At 41.9% G+C, this 19037-nt stretch overlaps 1 protein-coding gene across 4 annotated transcripts in view; it reads left to right on the top strand.

The window, feature by feature from the left end:
- Window positions 1–16852, top strand: part of si:ch211-137a8.2 (uncharacterized protein LOC777613 homolog) — a 34442-nt gene extending 17590 nt beyond the window's left edge. For 2 of the 4 annotated variants that reach the window (XM_037774446.1, XM_037774445.1), the window contains exons 2-13: window positions 263–499; window positions 1720–1870; window positions 3893–4075; window positions 4804–4938; window positions 5031–5225; window positions 6920–7031; window positions 7133–7309; window positions 7555–7655; window positions 10773–11018; window positions 14503–14643; window positions 14959–15014; window positions 16358–16852. In XM_037774446.1, coding sequence (XP_037630374.1) covers window positions 285–499; window positions 1720–1870; window positions 3893–4075; window positions 4804–4938; window positions 5031–5225; window positions 6920–7031; window positions 7133–7309; window positions 7555–7655; window positions 10773–11018; window positions 14503–14643; window positions 14959–15014; window positions 16358–16541 — 1896 coding nt within the window. In that variant the 5' untranslated portion in view covers window positions 263–284 and the 3' untranslated portion in view covers window positions 16542–16852. The remainder of the gene's footprint in view (window positions 1–262; window positions 500–1719; window positions 1871–3892; window positions 4076–4803; window positions 4939–5030; window positions 5226–6919; window positions 7032–7132; window positions 7310–7554; window positions 7656–10772; window positions 11019–14502; window positions 14644–14958; window positions 15015–16357) is intronic. The other 2 variants (XM_037774448.1, XM_037774447.1) reach the window with 2 other exon arrangements.
- The last annotated feature ends 2185 nt before the right edge of the window (window positions 16853–19037 follow it).

Below are 19037 nucleotides of genomic sequence, written 5' to 3'. Positions count from 1 at the left end.
TGTAATAAAAGGAAGGGGAGAGGAAGTTGGTTGTTAAAGGAACCTGTTCTCACTCATTTGATGATTATTTATCCTCAGTTCTCTTTTAAAACCAAACATCTTTTCTGGGAAGAAGTCCTGGTTTTCCCGGTAGAGTGACATATTTCATTCCTTCAACCCTTACGTCCACTTTTTAAGACCTCATGACATCACAACAGACAGACAAGAAGGTCCCGTTTCAACGTAAATCACCACTTTAAGAAGTCTCATTTGTCCTCTCCAGGTAAAGGTCACGTGATGTCAGGATGCCTGGAGTCCCACCAGACCCGCCGCCCCCTTCAGAGCGCCACGGCGATGCCGTCCCCACCACCGAGGGAAGCGGACAGGAAGTGAGGGACATGGAGCCGTCTCCGGACCGGTTGGCGTCTCCGTCTCTTTCCACCTCGATGTCTCCGCTGGAGGAAACGCAGGAAGAGGATGACGGCTGGAGCCGAGATGGAGACCTGCAGGGATGTGGACAGTGAGTGTCCTCCATGAGAGACTGGACTCCACGGGTTGGACAAACATTAAAGTCATAAACCAAACAGTAATAAGTGACCTTGTTTGCAGCTGCTGATCTTAAGGAAGTGAAAAGAACACATCATTTGATAGCTACAGAAATCTACAGCTGCCATGAAACGCTGTGCTCACAGAATCATATTCATGATGTCCTCCCACGCTGTCTTCTGTCATCTTTCCACCTTTGTTGCTGTAATCTCTGCAGTCTGAAAGATGTCTGCACCTTTCTGTCCCACTTGTCCTCCTGCAGACACTCGACTGTGGGGTTCTACCCGCTATGGTTCAGCGTTTATGGGAAATGGTGTTTGTTAAATGCCTCAAATGCCTAAATAAATAAATATGTCATTAAATGCAGCAATAATAATATTAAAAAATAACTGTAGCCATTAATTACTTGATCAAATGTGACATTGATTGATACTTCTGTTTAATATTAAATAAATTAAATAATATTACATTTATAAATTAATACAAATAAATACATAAATAAATAATAAAAGGGAAAATTAAACAGACGAGTAAAAAAATAAGGGAATTAATAAAAAGATAAATAAATAACTTGGTAAATAAATAAATATGTCATTAAATGTAGCAAAAATAATATTAAAAATAAATGTAGCCATTAATTAATTGATAATTGATATTTCCATTTAATATTAAATTCAAAAATAAAATTTTAGTAAATGAAAAAAAAGTAGATAAAAGGGAAAATTAAACAGTAAATAAATGAGAGCATTAATACAAAGATAAATAAATAAAACAGAAATATCTATTTATGCCACATTTGATCAATTAAATAAAAGCTACATTTATTTTATACTTTTGCAACATTTAATGACTTATTTATTTATTTATTTATTATTTTGGCAGGTTCCGTCCTCCGTACATAACAATTGCAGGAAGAGAAGAAGAAGAGTTTTTAATCCGGGAGTGTTTTGATCATCGTCGACGAGGGACGAAGAACTGTTGTTTGTGACTTGTAAAACCGTAAAAACAAATACAATAATCAATAATAATAGAACCGGAAGTGAAACGATAAGCGGAGCAGCATGCGGTGAACAGACTTCCTGTTGGTCCCCGTGGCCGACCGTAGCGCTGCAACAGGAACATTCATAACATGTTTTGCATCTGTTTCTTCAGCAGTCTGTGTGTCTTTCTAACAGACTCTCTCCGTGTTTGCAGGCTGGAGACGAGGTGGATCCTCTGGCACGAGTTTATGAGAGAACATGCCCACCTGGATACCTGGCTGCGATTGGCCGAGCAGGCTGTCGGCTCCCCTGACCCCGCCCACGTCGCCTACGTCACCGCCAAGGAGGAGCTGAGGAAGTTTCAGGTGAGTTTGAGGAAAGAAGTCAAGCAAACTAAACAAACTTTGAGATTACCGGTCCCGCGGCTCAATTAAAAGTTAAAACCAGAGTGAAGCCAGACTTTAATCATTAAAGGGATTAAAAGGAGATTTCATTTTCTCATCAAAGGAAACATGGAGGCTTTTAACTTCCAATAACATGTCAAAATGAACACTTTTACTCTTTTCCACAGCCTGATTTCTGACTGAATCTTTCACCTTGAATTGACCTACATTTTATTTCCTTATCTTTTGTCACTCATTGTCTAAAGTACCTGTGTGTCATATATTTGGAAAGCTCCCATGTGAGTCCGTCAGAGGTTAGAGAGCGAAGATAGCGGGTTAAAGATGTAATCCAGGTAGAGCGTAAATATCACTTCAGTCGTAAAGCCGCTGAAGCCGGCAGTATTTATGTGTAAACCATTACATCATAAAGTTGGAGTGTGCAGCCGAGCTGAGCCGAGCTGAGCCGATCCGATCCGAGCCGAGCCGAGCGGAGCGGAGTGTCCATCCCCGCTGACTGAAAAGCTGTAGATTCTCCTTGTTTGTCCAAATTAACCTCCGCTGTCAGGTTGGTCACTTCTGGGAAATGTGATCCTCTGCAGCTCCAGCGAGGCGAGGCGTCTGTCGGTGCAGGAAGGGATGACGCTTTTTAGTCACTTCCTGTTGTTCCTCCAGTGGAGCAGCAGGCAGGTGAATGATCAGTAAACACAGAGACAAGCTCACAACCAAGCAGCCTGTATCTGGACTTATTAAACGTTAATATAAGGAAGATGGCTGAAGGTCAAAGTCCCATTATTATTATTATTACCATTAATATTGTAATGTGTCATGTGTCATGAATTCATTAAATGGTTGCATTTTCATGTGTTCAAGTTTTGAAAATGTTAACATATCATATTTTAATAAGAAACATACTTTAGATGTTACTGCAGCAGCTCCAGAAAACACGTTTAACAGCAAATAACGGAGTCAAGTCGTCTGCATAACGTAGGACTTTAATGTCTGACTTGCTCCGCGTCAGACTGACTACAGCTGCAACGATTAGTTGATTAATTGATTGATTAGTAACTATAACTATTTTGATAATTGATTCTTCTTTTAGTCATTTTTTTTTTTTAGCAAAAATCCCAAACATTTGGTCCCAACTTCGCAAATCAGAAGATTTGATGCCATTCTTTGTCAAATATGATAGTAAACTGAATATTTTGTATTTTTGTTGAATAAAATAAGTCGGAGACATCACCTTGAGGTGTAAACGTATACTTATTTGTATATATATACATATATATATATATATATATATTAGGGCTGTCAATAGATTAAAATATTTAATTGCAAATTAATCGCACATTTTTTATCTATTCAAAATGCACTTTAAAGGGAGATTTGTCAAGTATTTAATCCTCTTATCAACATGGGAGTGGACAAATATGCTGCTTTATGTAAATGTATGTATATATGTATTATTGTAAATCAATTAACAACACAAATCAATGACAGATATTGATCCAGAAACCCTCACAGGTACTGCATTTAGCATAAAACAATATGCTCCAATCATAACATGACAAACTGCAGCCCAACAGGCAACAACAGCTGTCAGTGTGTCAGTGTGCTGACTTGACTATGACTTGCCCCCAAACTGCATGTGATTATCATAAAGTGGGCATGTCCGTAAAGGGGAGACTCGTGGGTACCCATAGAACCCATTTACATTCACTGATCTGGAGGTCAGAGGTCAAGGGACACCTTTGAAAATGGCCATGACAGTTTTTCCTCGACAAAATTTTAGCGTACGTTTGGAGCGTTATTTAACCTCCTTCATGACCAGCTAGTCTGACATGGTAGGTACTGATGGATTCTTTAGGTTTTATAGTTTCATTTGACTTCAACACGCAGGATTTCTGGGTAATGAAGTCCTCTGAGGAAGCCTGAGTCGCTTCATGAGGCTGTAGGTAAATGTGTGTTAATTTCCTTGTGTGTGTGTGTGTGTGTGTGTGTGTTCAGAGGCTGCGGTGCGAGGCCGGATCTCGGCTCGTCCAGTTGGACAGTCTGACCCGGAGGAACCGAACGCTGACTCAGCTGTTTCATGGCGCCATGCAGACTCGGCTGCTGGCGGCGGCGAGGGAGTGCGGGCGACGATGGGACGGCGTGAACGACAAACTGGAATCCATCATTGGACGACTGAAGGTCAGAGTTCCTCCTAATAATAATACAAATAATAAAAATAGTATAACTCATCTCGTTTATGTTATAGCATAGTCAGAGAGAGCTCCCCAACAAAAGCCCCAGAACAGAGGCAAATCGGCGTTGGCTCGCAGACTCATTCCAGATATCTAGCATGCTTAATATTTGGACCTGTCGGGGACGAGCTACAGCCAATGAGAGCGCGAGACACGGGTTGAGGGTAAACTTGGGGTCGGAGGAGTCGCCTGTAACAAAACAGGACTAGAATGAATAGAAGGTTGTTGCATCTACAGTAGAGGAATGCTTTAGTGACTGTGGACGTTACCGTAGTTTTGTTCCGTGGCGTACAAATGACACGTAAAAAGGTTAAAATGCGTCTGTGTGAATGTCATGTCGTGTTATTTATACGCCTTCCTGTGAGACCGGATTAAATCAGGAGTACTATCATGCTCACACTTCTTCCAAATCTGCACCAAAAAAATTTAAAATCCATGAAGTTTCCAACATTTTGATTTCATCGTGGACTCCATGTTTGTAGTTTAAAGTGTGACTGTGATACGTGTGGTCATTTTGGAGAAATCCCAGTAAACTCCGAGCAGAGACGGCGTGCTTTAAAGGGACTGTTGAACTTTGTAACTTAATAAATTGTAAACAAATACTGAAGCATTTCCAAACCGTCGGAGCAAAAGTGATTTGAAGACGGAGAATCTCTTTATTTTTTCCTCTGTCAGCTGTTTGTGTCGGAGTGGGAGGGGTTTGAGGCGGAGAGGGAGGAGCTCTCTCTCTGGTTGGCTGACCTGGACGTCCGTCTGACCGAGGTCGATCACCTGACAGGAAACACCTGCGAGAAGCTGCGACAACTGCAGGTGTGTTACAGAACTATAAATACTCTAACATCTCTTTTCCAACATCTACCTGTGTATTTATAGATTTGTTTTATGTGTGTGTGCGCGTGCAGTCCTTCCAGCAGTGTGTGTGCGTGAACTCGGGCCGTGTGAACGTCCTGCTGCAGCGCGGCGAGGCCTTGATCCAACGCAGCGAACCGACGGACGCTCAGCGAGTGGAGAGTCGTCTGCTGGAGCTGCTGCGGCGCTGCAGCCTCGTCTACAACGACATCGCACGGACACACACCCGGCTGCTGAGCATGAGACTGGTACACACACACACACACACACACACACACACACTGATGTAAACATACTTGAGGGTGGAGGGAAGTTCACACACAGGCAGATGGCTGCACAGGTTTTCTTTTTCACAAATATAAACATTTATACAAGTAAATTCAGACGCTCTGTTGGTACACAAATGCAGTATTCTGTATTCACCGCCTCACTGGTTTATACTTCCATAAAGGAAGTGGACCTGTGACAAAATAAAAGCATCAGAGGCCGAGACATCCTGACCTTTAGTCTCTGGGTCAGGCTTCAAAAACACCAGATCCTACAATTCCCACAATGCAACTCAAAAGCATCTGTTCTCAGACTGTCCCTTCCTGTTAAATGCCGTCATCGTTCAGACTCGATCAGTAGAACCCTGATGACATCATCATTATAATAACATTATAATACTTGTGTACTAATGTGGTTTTATTATCATGATGACGTCATTGTGCAAATCAATAATAAAAAGAGGAGTTTAAAACTATGATAAAGTAAATAGTAAACTGTGCTTTACTGTACAGTTTAGATGTACTTCTATTACTATTCTACTGAACGCTTTTTACCAACTTTATTAACAGTTACAGCTGCTGCTTGCTTTAATTAAGATTTTACATAAATATGACGACCTCATAAAATATAAATACAGTCATTAAAATACTGCTTAATGCTCCAATAACAGAAATAACTGATGCAGTAATATCAAATATATTCTCATCCTCCTCCTCTCTCTCTCTCTCTCTCTCTCCTCCTCCTCTTCCTCCTCCTCCTCCTCTTCTTCCTCCCCCTCTTCTTCCTCCTCCACTCTCTCTCTCCTCCTCCTCTTCTTCCTCCCCCTCTTCTTCCTCCTCCTCCTCCTCCTCTTCCTCCTACTCCTCCTCTTCTTCCTCCCCCTTCTTCTTCCTCCTCCTCTTATTCCTCTTCCTCCTCCTCTCTCTCTCTCCTCCTCCTCTTCTTCCTCCCCCTCTTCTTCCTCCTCCTCTCTCTCTCTCCTCCTCCTCTTCTTCCTCCCCCTCTTCTTCCTCCTCCTCCTCCTCCTCTTCCTCCTACTCCTCCTCTTCTTCCTCCCCCTTCTTCTTCCTCCTCCTCTTATTCCTCCTCCTCCTCCTCTCTCTCTCTCCTCCTCCTCCTCCTCTTCCTCCTCCTCCTCCTCTTCTTCCTCCCCCTTCTTCTTCCTCCTCTCTCTCCTCCTCCTCTCTCTCCTCCTCCTCCTCTTCCTCTTTCTCCTCCTCCTCCTACTCCTCTTTTTCCTCCTCTCTCTCCTCCTCCTCCTCCTCCTCTCTCTCCTCCTCTCTCCTCCTCTCTCTCTTCTCTCTCCTCCACCTCCTCCTCCTCCTCTTCCTCTTCTTCTTCTTCCTCCTCCTCCTCCTCCTCCTCTCTCTCTCTCCTTCTACTCTTCCTCCTCCTCCTCTTCCTCCTCTTCCTCCTCCTCTCTCTCCTCCTCCTCCTCATCCTCTTCCTCCTCCTCCTCCTCCTCCTCTTCCTCCTCTTCCTCCTCCTCCTCCTCCTCCTCCTCCTCCTCCTCCTCCTCTTCCTCCTCCTCCTCTTCCTCCTCTTCCTCCTCCTCTCTCTCCTCCTCCTCCTCCTCCTCTTCCTCCTCCTCCTCCTCCTCCTCCTCCTCTTCCTCCTCTTCCTCCTCCTCCTCCTCCTCCTCCTCCTCCTCCTCCTCCTCCTCCTCTTCCTCCAGGTGTTTGAGGATGACTGGATTCTGTCTCAGGCTCCAGACTCTGGTTGTCCTTCAGAGTCTCTGTTAGATGAAGAGGGAGCGTTTGATAAACCTCACCTGAACCTCCCTGCAGGTGAACCAACATAACGAACGTTTGATTATTAATATTAATTATTAAATGTACAATCATTAAGTAAAGATCTAAACTGTTTCTTCATCTTCATCTTCTCTCAGCTAACCCCACCCTGGCCTCCTCCTCCTCCTCAGCTCTTCACCTCCCTCCTCCTCCTCTTCCCAACTCGTCCTCTCCTACCCATGAGCACCTGGGGCTGGAGTGGGACCCCTCGGTGGACATCGGGCGCTCCGTCTCCCGTGACGACGCCGACTCGTCGTATTTCAGTGCCAGCACAGGTAGTTAGAGACGGAGTGGAAGTCTGGGATGTTTTTACTGGCCAGAATAAAAAAAAGTGTTTTCATTTCCCAACAGTTTACCGTGTGTGTGTGTGTGTGTTGTGTGTGCGTGTGTGTGTGTGTGTGTGTGTGTGTGTGTGTGTGTGTGTTGTGTTGTGTTGTGTGTGTGTGTGTGTGTGTGTGTGTGTGTGTGTGTGTGTTGTGTGTGTGTGTGTGTGTGTGTGTGTGTGTGTGTGCGTGTGCAGGTCTGTTTCACAGAGACGGCGTGAAGAGGCTGAGCTACCTCAGCTCCCTTGGCTCTCAGTCTGACATCAGCAATGACATCATCAACCAGGAAGCAGATTTGGTGAGTTAAAATCTTGCAACCCGTTATCTCTCCCAACTCGTCCAATACCGCCGTTTGGTCAGCGCCTCCGTGCATCGGATACCGACGCACGGAGGCGCCCTTTAGCGACAGAATGTGAAGAACCGGGCTTTCAACTAACTCCAATTCAAACCCACCCTCAGCGTTATTCGACGTTTAGAGCAAGTGACGTAGTATCAATAGCGTGAGAGTCTGCTCAGGGGTCAACCAGGAGACCGCCGGTCATGTCCCGTGAAACTAAAAGTAACATTGACTTATTTTGTCACGTCAGTTGGTAGTCACGTGACTCGCTGGTATCGTCAGTCCCGTGAGTCACATGAGTCGTTAGTCAGTGAAGTTAACGTCAACCACGACTGTTTCCTAACCAACGGACACGATGCATGTAACGAGTGTATGTTGACATGTCCGTCCAAAAGTAACACTAGAGGGGTAACCCCGTGCGTCGCTCTCCAAAGCTGAGGGGCGCTGACCAAGCGGCGGTAAGATATATGACGAGTTGGAAGTGAGAACCATCAACCAGGAGACCGCTGTTCATGTCCTGTGAAACTCAAAGTAACGGTCAATTATTTTTAGGGCTTGTCAAAGTTAATACGATAATAACGCGTTAACGTAAAATCGTTTTAACACCACTAATTTCTAACGCAATCGATCTTCCGGAGGTTGTAGCGGCTCAGTCTTAAAGCTAGAGTGAAAATACTGGAACCGTATGAAACTAGAAACTCCAAACTTATGCTAAACTTTTGCGAGGAAAAACTGTCATGTCCATTTTCAAAGGGGTCCCTTGACCTCTGACCTCCAGATATGTGAACGTGTGAGGGTTTTTTTGTCCAAAATAATGCCCGAAAAATGTCCAATAAATAGTCTGAAAATTGTCAGAAAAAAAGTCTGAAAAATTTCTTAGAAATGTCCGAACGGTGCCTGAAAAAAAGAAAAAAATGTCAGAAAATTGTCCAAATTGTATTATCATTTGTTTTTTTTAAAGTGCCCAGAATATCCGAAAAATGTCAGAACATTTTCTAAAAAATGTCCGAAAAAACATATAAAAAAAAAAAGACCAGAAAATGTCTGAAAGAAAGGCAGAAGAAAAGTCAGATCCTGATATCATATGAAACTATAAAACCTGATGAATCCATCGGTACCAACCAGGTCATACTAGCTGGTCATGAAGGAGGTTAAATAACGCTCCAAACTTGCACTACATTTTGGTGAGGAAAAAACTGTCATGTCCATTTTCAAAGGGGTCCCTTGACCTCTGACCTACAGATGTGTGAATGTAAATGGGTTCTATGGGTACCCACGAGTCTCCCCTTTACAGACATGCCCACTTTATGATAATCACATGCAGTTTGGGGCAAGTCATAGTCAAGTCAGCACACTGACACACTGACAGCTGTTGTTGCCTGTTGGGCTGCAGTTTGCCATGTTATGATTGGAGCATATTGTTTCATGCTAAATGCAGTACCTGTGAGGGTTTCTGGATCAATATCTGTCATTGTTATGTGTTGTTCATTGATTTACAATAATAAATATATACATACATTTGCATAAAGCAGCATATTTGTCCACTCCCATGTTGATAAGAGTTTATTAAATACTTTACAAATCTCCCTTTAAGGTTCATTTAGAACAGATACAAAATGTGTGATTAATTTGCGATTAATCGTGATTAAATATTTGAATCGATTGACAGCCCTATATTTATTTACTTGTAACGTCCAAACTGATGCGTCCTCATCGTTGTCCTCGTCGTTGTCTGAGGAGGACGACTACGCAGAAGAACATCAGGCCTGAATTTGAACAAACCCATGTGGTGTTTGTCTTCTAATTTCTGTTGTTCTGCTCTGAGCCAGATGCTACATGGCCCAGAGGCTTCGTCTGTCTGTCTGTCTGCCTGTCTGTCTGTCTGTGTGTCTGTGTGTCTGTCTGTCTGTCTGTGTGTGAGATAGAGATGGAGACAGATAGACACACAGGGTCATTGATGTTCTGATACAGCAGCTATCTAAAAAGCGTTCTCCGTGGCTGTGCGTCGGCTTTATGAGCTGGTCACAACAGTTCTTCTGCTGATTTATTGATGACGCCTGCAGGATGCGGCTCCTCTGTCTGGTGTTTTTTAGCTTTATTTTGGCGAGAAACGGGGGTGTGTCAGTCGCTGTACGAGAGGGAAACTGAAGCACAGAAAACAAAGAGATAGAAAATAACAAGACGGAGACGAGAACAGACATTTTGAAGTGATTTGAGTGTCCTCTTGGTAGCCTGCAGCTCCCCCCCCCACCCCTCTGTCTGTTTCACACCCACACACAGTTGCACTGTCGGTGAACCCCGACAGGAACAGAGCTGAACACAGAGAGGCATGTAAAACTGAATTAGCATCAGATTACAGCTGCAGCATCCCAACAAAGACATCAAAGTGTGCACACTGGTGTCGTCCTGCTGTATTCTCCTCTTTCCTTTCAGTCTTATTTATCTATTGGACGGGTAACGGCGTGATGTCAGCACGCCGTCCCTGCATAGGACTGTTTGTACTTCATTAATCAGCAACCGTGTGACCTTCTCCGCTTGTACGCCGCAGGAATTCTGAATGCAACTCAAAAGAGTTTTGTCTTTTGTTTACCGCCCTCACCACCACCACCGCTATGGAGGACAGAACCTGCCAGAATTAAAAATAAATGAATAAATGACTCGATAAATAAATAAATGTCATTGAATGCAGCAAAAAAAATATTAGAAATAAATGTAGCCATAAATTAATTGATAAAATGTGACATAAATTGATTATTCTGTTTTTAATTTGCTTCTTTATTTATTTATTTTTGTATCAATTCCCTGATTTATTTACTCTTCTGTTTAATTTTCCATTTTATTGATTTATGTATTTATTTTTATTAACTTTCAAATTTATTTATTTATATTTAATTTATTTTTACATTTGTTTTTTTATTTATTAATTTATTTTTGCATTTATTTTCTACATAAATATGAGGAGACAGAGTTTGACGATGAAGTTAGTAAACTTCCACATTCTGGATCATCAAGAGACGAATGGAGCAACATGATTTCTAAAATGACCTCGTTGGTGTTTATTATCTGTTTTCTGTGCAGCGATTGGAGGGATGGTTTGACCACGCCCACCCCAGTGTCTTCTCACCAGTCGCGACCCAGGGGGGCGGGACCGGGCCGAACGGAGACCAGTGGGCGACCTCGACTCCCGACGGACCGGACGGAGAGCCGGTCAGCTTTGACGGCGGGCGCGTGAGGGCGTGGCTGGGTGTCCAGAGCCCCGCCCCTCCAGAGAAGAGCACTTCCTGTTCCAAAGCGGTGCAGACTGACGGCCAGGTGGAGGTGGAGGTGGGTGGAGTCACCGTCATTCACACTGTTGAAACCTTTTTGCAACAATCAATCTGGACCAAAATACATAATTTCGGACCATTCCCGACCTTTGCTCTACTGACACAAGAATTATACTTAATGTGGCAGCATCAAGTTGACATTTTAACATTTTAACTCGATTTCAAAGGATAAATCTGGTGATATTCTATATTTTGACAACAGTGAATGCCCTGTTTCCTCCTGTTTGATAAAAACTACAGTGACCAGATGTTTTAGGGCATTTTATTTTAGTTCTGAAACTATTAGTGTCAAAGTTAACGTGATAATAACGCACCTCCTTATTGCCTCGTAAGTCTTAACTTTGTGCTGAGCTTGTTGTCGTGTGGAGCTCAGCGTTAACATTCAGCACACGGCATCACATGAACATCATCTGTGTGCAGAAACTCCTGACCGGACTCTCCAGACTCACACTGATGAGTGGTTGACCTCATGGAGACCATCTTTGTTAGGAAATCTGCCCGTGATTCAGATTTATGAGAGCAGAATCAGTTTTGAGTGTTCCATCTCTATAATGTCTCTTTGTCTGCTCTCTCTTTATTTTTTCCAGCTGTTTTAGCAGCTTGTCAGTACTTCACATTGAAGGAGGGAGCTCTTAACTCATTTTTGACTAATAAGCTTTACAGTTTTCCTCAATTCGCTTTGGCTCCTTTTTTAAAACAGCTTAAACATTCTCTAAACTCACTCTGATCTTCAACCTCCGTGGTCGGGTCGCGGGGGCAACAGCTCCAGCAGGAGACCCCAAACTTCCCTTTCTCTTTCCCACATTAACCAGCTCTGACTGGGGGATCCCGAGGCGTTCCCAGGCCAGTGTGGAGATATAATCTCTCCACCTAGTCCTGGGTCTTCCCCGTGGCCTCCTCCAGGCTGGTCGTGCCTGGAACACCTCCCTAGGTGAACCACCTCAGCTGGCTCCTTTCAACGCAAAGGAGTAGCGGCTCTACTTCACGTCCCTCACGGATGACTGAGCTTCTCACCCTATCTCTAAGGGAGACGCCATGGGCCACCCTCCTGAGGAAATCCATTTTGGCCGCTTGTACCCGCGATCTAGTTCTTTGGGTCATCACCCAGCCCTCATGACCATAGGTGAGAGTAGGAACGAAGACTGACCGGTAGATCGAGAGCTTTGCCTTCCGGCTCAGCTCTCTTTTGGTCACAACGGTGCGGTAAAGCGAATGCAATACCGCCCCCCCGGCTGCTCCGAGTCTTCGTCTCCAATCTCCCGTTCCATCGTCCCCTCGCTTGCCAACAAGACCCCGAGGTACTTGAACTCCTTCACTTGGTGTAAGGACTCATTCCCTACCCGGAGTAAGACAATCCATCAGTTTCCTGCTGAGAACTTTCTCTAAACTGTGAATGCAACTGTTTGATGTGACATCACAACTCTATTGCATTTCTGCAAAAGGTAGTAACTCACCCAAAACACTTCATTCATGCTTCTAAACCAGTTATTGGCACCAAAATGAAAAGTTGTTTCCTAAACATTGTAAAGAGTTCCAGCTATCACACACAGACGCTGAGTGATGTCGTCTCTCACTAGAAACTCCATCAACAGTCACTTTATTTCTCCACCTTTTGTAGAGACAGATTTCAGACTAACTGTCCTCTATCCTCCTCTGTTTTCTCTCTCTCTCCATCAGCCTTCATTTTCTCTCCCTCTCTCATTACCGGTGAAAGCGGCACCTATTTATCCTCCTCTTCCTCCGTCTCGTCGCCGCCGCTCCTCGGGCCGCCGAATGAATCCATAAAGCCTTGATTTATGCATCGAGTCTGGCTGCACTTTAACTGTCGCCATAAAAACAGGAAAGGAACACGCAGACTTCCTCCTTTCCTTCCTTCCTTCCTCTTTACTTCCTCCTTCCCTCCTTTTTCCTCCGTTTTCACTCACATCCAATAACTGTCCGTGTCCAGGGAGCAGACAGGAGTTGGTAGATTAGTCTTTCAGGGTCACATCTGATGACAAAGTGTGTGTGTGTGTGTGCTTTATTGTAATTAGAGCGATCTGGTACACACTCATCTGCAATATGCGGGTTTGATTGAACGTGTTTGTGCGTAATAGCATCGGCACTTTCTAATGAAGGTTCATTACTGACAGAACTATCGAGCGAGCACCAAACAAATTGGAGCAGAAATCAAGCAGCGAGCTCAGATCTGGGAGCAGCGAAGGAGAGAATCAGGAGTTTAATCGATGTTTTGGAGCCGCTTTGTACAAACTGAAACTCAGAGCAGATCAAACTCTCTCGTTCTGACTCGGCCTCCTTCTGCTCCTCAGGATGCTCCATCAGCTCTTATAGCTCATTATATTATATTTATATATCATCAGATCTTATAGGTGAACTTATGGCGCTTTAATATAACAATATATACAGTTACTTAATTCACAAAGCCCAAATCGATGAATGATCTCCGAAAATATCAGAAAAATATCAGAAAAATATTAGTAAAATATTGTATGTGAAAACACTTGTGTAAAATGTCCAAAAAATATTAAGAAAATATCTGAAAAATATGAATGGAAAATATCACAAAAATATCAAACAAATATCAGAAAAATATTAGTGAATTAGGTGGAAAAAAATAGTGTAAAATGTCTGAAAAATATTAATAAAATATGTGAAAAATATCAAAAAGTTACTAGTAAAATACTTAAAAAATATCTGACAAATATAAAAAAAAATATTAGTAAATTATGTGAAAAAAATAATGTAAAATGTCTGAAAAATATTAATAAAATATTAGTGAAAAATATCAAAACATTATCAGTAAAATATGTGAAAAATATCTGACAAATATCAGAAAGATATTGTGAAAAGATTAGTGCAAAATGTCCCGAAAAATATCTAAAGATTATTAATAAAATATGTGAAAAAAATTTATGAAAAATGTCCAAAAAATATCCAAACGTTATTAGTAAAATATGTGAAAAATATTTGACAAATATCAGAAAAATATTAGTTAAATATGTGAAAAAAAATAATGTAAAATGTCCTAAAAATATGTGAAAAATATCCAAAAGTTATTAGTAAAATATGTGAAAAATGTCCGACAAATATCAGAAAAATATTAGTAAAATATATGAAAGAAATAGTGAAAAATATACCAAAAATATGTGAACATTTCAAATGTGAATGAAGCTAAACTGCTAATTGATAATCAGAAAGGAGGGCAGTTCATTTTCTAATCAATGAGTGGATGCATCGTTTCAGCACTTGTAACCTCGGTGTTACAGATGAACTTGCAGAATCAGAGGCTGGTGAGAGGAGAGAAAATTGCTGCAGGACTTTGGCGACTAACCTGTCTGTCACTAATGATGCTTAAATGTCCTCTGGAGGGTTTAGAAACAGTCCAAACAGCTGGAGGAATTAGTTATTCACATGTTTCTCTGCATGATTTAGATTTGGAGACTAATGATGGATCATATTATCTTATCTGTTGTGTGTTACAGTGTTGCCTGGATGGAAGCCACATCGACACACCCACCCAGCTGCCTCCTCATCCCAACAACACAACACCGTCACCGTCACCGTCACATGACTTTAACGCCACATCTGATTGGATGAAGCACCAATATCGATCAAATCTGCAGGTGAGTTGATGTCATCAGTCGGTCATCTTGATTCTGAGCGTTAAACCAGATGTTTCTGGTTGCAGGCTTGTTATCATGACGCATAATGTACAGTGTTTAGAGGATTTCATCAGTTATAACACACACAGCACCTTAAATAAGAAGTAGTAATGAGACGTATGCCCTCTGGGGAGAAATAAACTGTGTGTGTGTGTGTGTGTGTGTGTGTGTGCAGATATTTCTGAGCTGATCTATTCTTAAGAAGTTTCCATGTGACGTGTAGTAAATGTTGCCTGAAACCAGCGTTGCATTAACAGAAGTTCTTCTGTTCTCCAGGCTGAAGAAGAGACGTCCCGTTGTGAGGAAGCTGAGCGTCTTCTCTCCGAGCAAAGGTTAGAAAAGGGTTGGAGCGATTTAGAGACGCAGACCGGCTGTAATTTGCCGGATATTTGTAAAAACCACAGAGATAAAGAGAGATGGAGAGATAAAGAGAGAGAGAGTACAACTGTGTTCTTTATGTTCATGAGGAGGAAACTAGTAGAGAGAAATACAGAAGGTCAACAGCCAACAGCCATGTCTTTGATCGGGTCATTAACGGGAATAGTACTAATCTACTACTGCTACTACTACTATTACTATTACTACTACTACTACTACTTTATCAAATCTGTGAGTGTATTTAGACACTAGACAAAAAAAAGTATAAAATCAATTTATGATCCTTATTTAGTGAAGCCAAGTTTTATACTCAAGCAACTGAGTGATTTAATGTTAAAGTGCTCTGCAGCCAGTTTAATAGAATTAGCAGAAATTAACATATAAACTCTTATATTATATCCAAAAATTATTAGTAAAATATGTGAAAATATATGTGTGTCATGGCTGAAAAATACTGATAAAACATATGTAATATATGTGAAAAATATCAGAAAATATGAGTAAAATATTTGAAAACATTTGTGCAAAATGTCCGAGAAATATGTGAAATATATCCGAAAATTATTTGTAAAGTATGTGGAACCATTTTTGTAAAATGTCTGAAAATATTAATAAAATATGTGAAAAATATCAGAAAAATCAAAAAAAAATTATTAGCAAAAACGTGAAAAATATCAGAAAAATATTATTAAAATATGTAAAAAAAATTGTGCAAAATGTCCGGTAAATATGTGAAAAATATCCAACAATTATTAGTGAAATATGTGAAAATATCTCTGTATCATGACTGAAAAAGTTTGATAAAACATCTCTAAAATATGTGAAAAATATCCGAAAATATTAGCAAAATATGTGAAATCATTTGTGTAAAATATCTGAAAAATATTAAGAAAATATGTGAAAAATATCAGAAAAATATAAAAAAAAATATTAGTAAAATATCTGACAAATATCAGAAAAAAATGAGTAAATAATATGGAAAAAATAGTGCAAAATGTCAGAAAAAGATGTGAAGCTGGAGCTAATAAAGGGACTCACGAGCGCGCATGACGTCACATCCGTTGGCTTTTCTTGTAAAAATGAGCGTTCTTCACATTAAAGCATCGACAGGCTGACAGAGGAAACCCAGAAGGTCTCATTATTTAGGTTAGGTTACAGCCTGTTCACACACTGGCAATAAAAAACAATTAAAACATGTTTATACGTGTAAAAACGTACATAGAGTCCCGTTAACACCGTCAGAGTGACTTTCCAAAGCGACTGAGCAGACTAACGCCTGCACCTCTCCCTCCTCCAGCAGCAGGCCTCCTTCCTCCCCGCTCTCCCCAGCCCTCCTCTGCCTCCTCTTGGCTGCAGCTCTGGCTCTCCTGGCCGGTCTCATCTGGCTCGTCCTGGAGCCGCCATCCTGTCGCTGCGGCGGCAGGACGCCTCGCAGCTTCCACCTGGCGCTGAGCTACGTCAACGGACCCCCGCCTACCTGAAGACCGCCCGCACCGGACGCTCTCAAGGACAAAGCTCTCTTTCCTCGGGCTCGACACAACGGAGGTTTGCAACTCATCACGTAACGGTCATTTCAATTAACCCGCCGGCCTCAGAGATCGGACAGAAGTCTGCAGGGAATGTGGGATGAACAAGCAGGATAATAAGACCTAAACAAGCTGTTTTCTGCCCCTTTTACCCGTTAATTTCCATCATCACTCCACTCCTTCTCAGATTAAACTCAGGCAGCTGCTGTATTGTTGTAGTGACACCATGTTTTAGGGGTTGCAATATCTGAAAAGTCAATGGAAAAATTAATAATTTCTCATTATTCAACCAAACACATAAATATTTTGACTCTGTACTGTTTACATCATTCAGTATCTATAAAAAGAGGCTTCAGTATCAAGAAAAAATACTTTAATTTCTATTAGAAACAGCTGAAATAAGGTCATCACTTTCTTTCATCTAAGAAAAAACTGATTAAGTCTTGAGAAAGAAAATTCATCCTTGACCTTGAAAATAGTAATTTGACCAAAATGAAAAGCGCACTCACCACCTCCTGCCTTGTTCAGGAGCTCTTTTCAGTAAATGACTGTGTAAGATGGAGTGTGTTTCATGGCTCCACGTTGGACAATTCTAACTGGTTTTGGATGCAAACTTCTCCAAACCACCACAGTTTAAACACAAGGAATGACCACATGAGATCAACAAGTTGCAAACCTCTGTTGATGTTTGTGTCCGTCGATAGCTGAAGATAAAAGTGTGTTTTTACACATTTACAAGAGTACCTGCAACTTTTTTTTTGTTTTCAGCGAGTGTTTGGAAATGCTTTCTCGCTTTTCGCTTTTGCTTTGTGGCTCCTGGTGGTCTGATGGTCTGGTGGTCTGGTGGTCTGGTGGTCTGATGGTCTGATGGTCTGATGGTCTGGTGGTCTGACCAGTCGATGGTGCAACCCGGTCTCACAGGAAGGCGTATAAATACCACAAAAGTATGTACGCATTTTAGCTTTTTCGCGTGTCATTTGTACGCTACACAAATGTCTACAGTTAGATTTAGGCAAGAAAACCACTTAGTTAGGATAAGGGGAAAACGTCATGGTTGGGCTTAAAATAAGTACGTAAACTAAGTAAAACACGTACGGAAATCAACATAACACAACTAATGAAAACACGTGACAATCGCCACTTAACACACGTCACTAACGTAACAAAACTCCTGGTCTCTTGGTTAAAAGTCCTGTGTTTGTTGGACCCATCCACCTTCCCATCATTAGTGCTCTTTCTCGCTTTTTATTCTATGTCACTAACTCTTACCGTAGCATTTGTACGTGGATGCGTTTACATTGTAATCAGTGCAGGATACATGGCGTACAAGTGACATACGGGAATCAGAAAAGGCGTACTTATTGCACGCTAAACGCCTTGAGCATTAACGTGGCATTTACACCGACCAGCCATGACATCAGGTCAGCGTTGGGCACCTTGACCGGTCCCCATACGCAACAAACTGCTCCTCACTGTGTGTTCTGACACCTTTCTATCGGAACCAGCAGTAACTTTTCCAGCAGTTTGAGCTCCAGTAGCTCTTCTATTAGATCAGACAACACGGGCCAGCCTTCGCTCCCCACGTGCATCAATGAGCCTCGGGTCTGACCCTGTCGCCGGTTCACTGGTTCACTGGTTCACCTTCCTTGGACCACTCTTGTTAGGTCCTGACCACTGCAGACCGGGAACATCCCACAAGAGCTGCAGTTCAGGAGATGCTCTGACCCGGTCGTCTAGTCAGCACTGGCCCTTGTTGTCAAAGACGCTAACATCCTGACGCTGGCTGTTGGACACAAAGCTATAATCCAAATTCTACCAGCAAACAAAACCAAATCATGTTGTGTTTGATAGACAGCCTCACTTATTATCTTCTCTCAGTCAATTCCAGCTTTCAGTCTGAGTTTAGCTCTTTCCTCTAGCCCTCACTTATGCCGCCCATTAAATTAAATCAGGACTTGTGATCTTATATTTTAAATATATTTTCGTCTCCTACTAGCAACTAATAGGTGACATGAAACATGTCGAGTCTATGCCTTAAATAATAATAATAATATAACCATAGCAGAGTGTATATGAACTAACATGAAGTTGTAATGATGTATATCTTTATGTATGAGATCTTTGGTCAATGAAAGCATTCTTAGCTGCCTTATTTACCGGAGCGATGCTACGTTATTGTAGCATCAGCTGGTTAAATGTCCTGCTGTGTGTTTACTTCAAAGTTATAAATCTGATGTTTTATTGGTTGTGATTCTGATGTTTCAGTCGTCACGTTTGGAAAAACCAAAGAGGAAACACAGTTATTGTCAGACGTTAAACCAGTCAGCAGTAGGCTAGGCTAATACTGTCAGCTAGTTAGCACATTAAAGAAAGGTAAATGTGCACATGTTGCAGGAAATGAAAGTTGTGTTTTGTAGATTAATAACAGAAGAATTTAGACAGTTTAACAGT

The sequence above is a fragment of the Sebastes umbrosus genome, chromosome 7 (genome assembly GCF_015220745.1).
Source record: "Sebastes umbrosus isolate fSebUmb1 chromosome 7, fSebUmb1.pri, whole genome shotgun sequence".
NCBI lineage: Eukaryota > Metazoa > Chordata > Actinopteri > Perciformes > Sebastidae > Sebastes > Sebastes umbrosus.
This window is presented reverse-complemented; position numbering and strand designations above follow the sequence as displayed.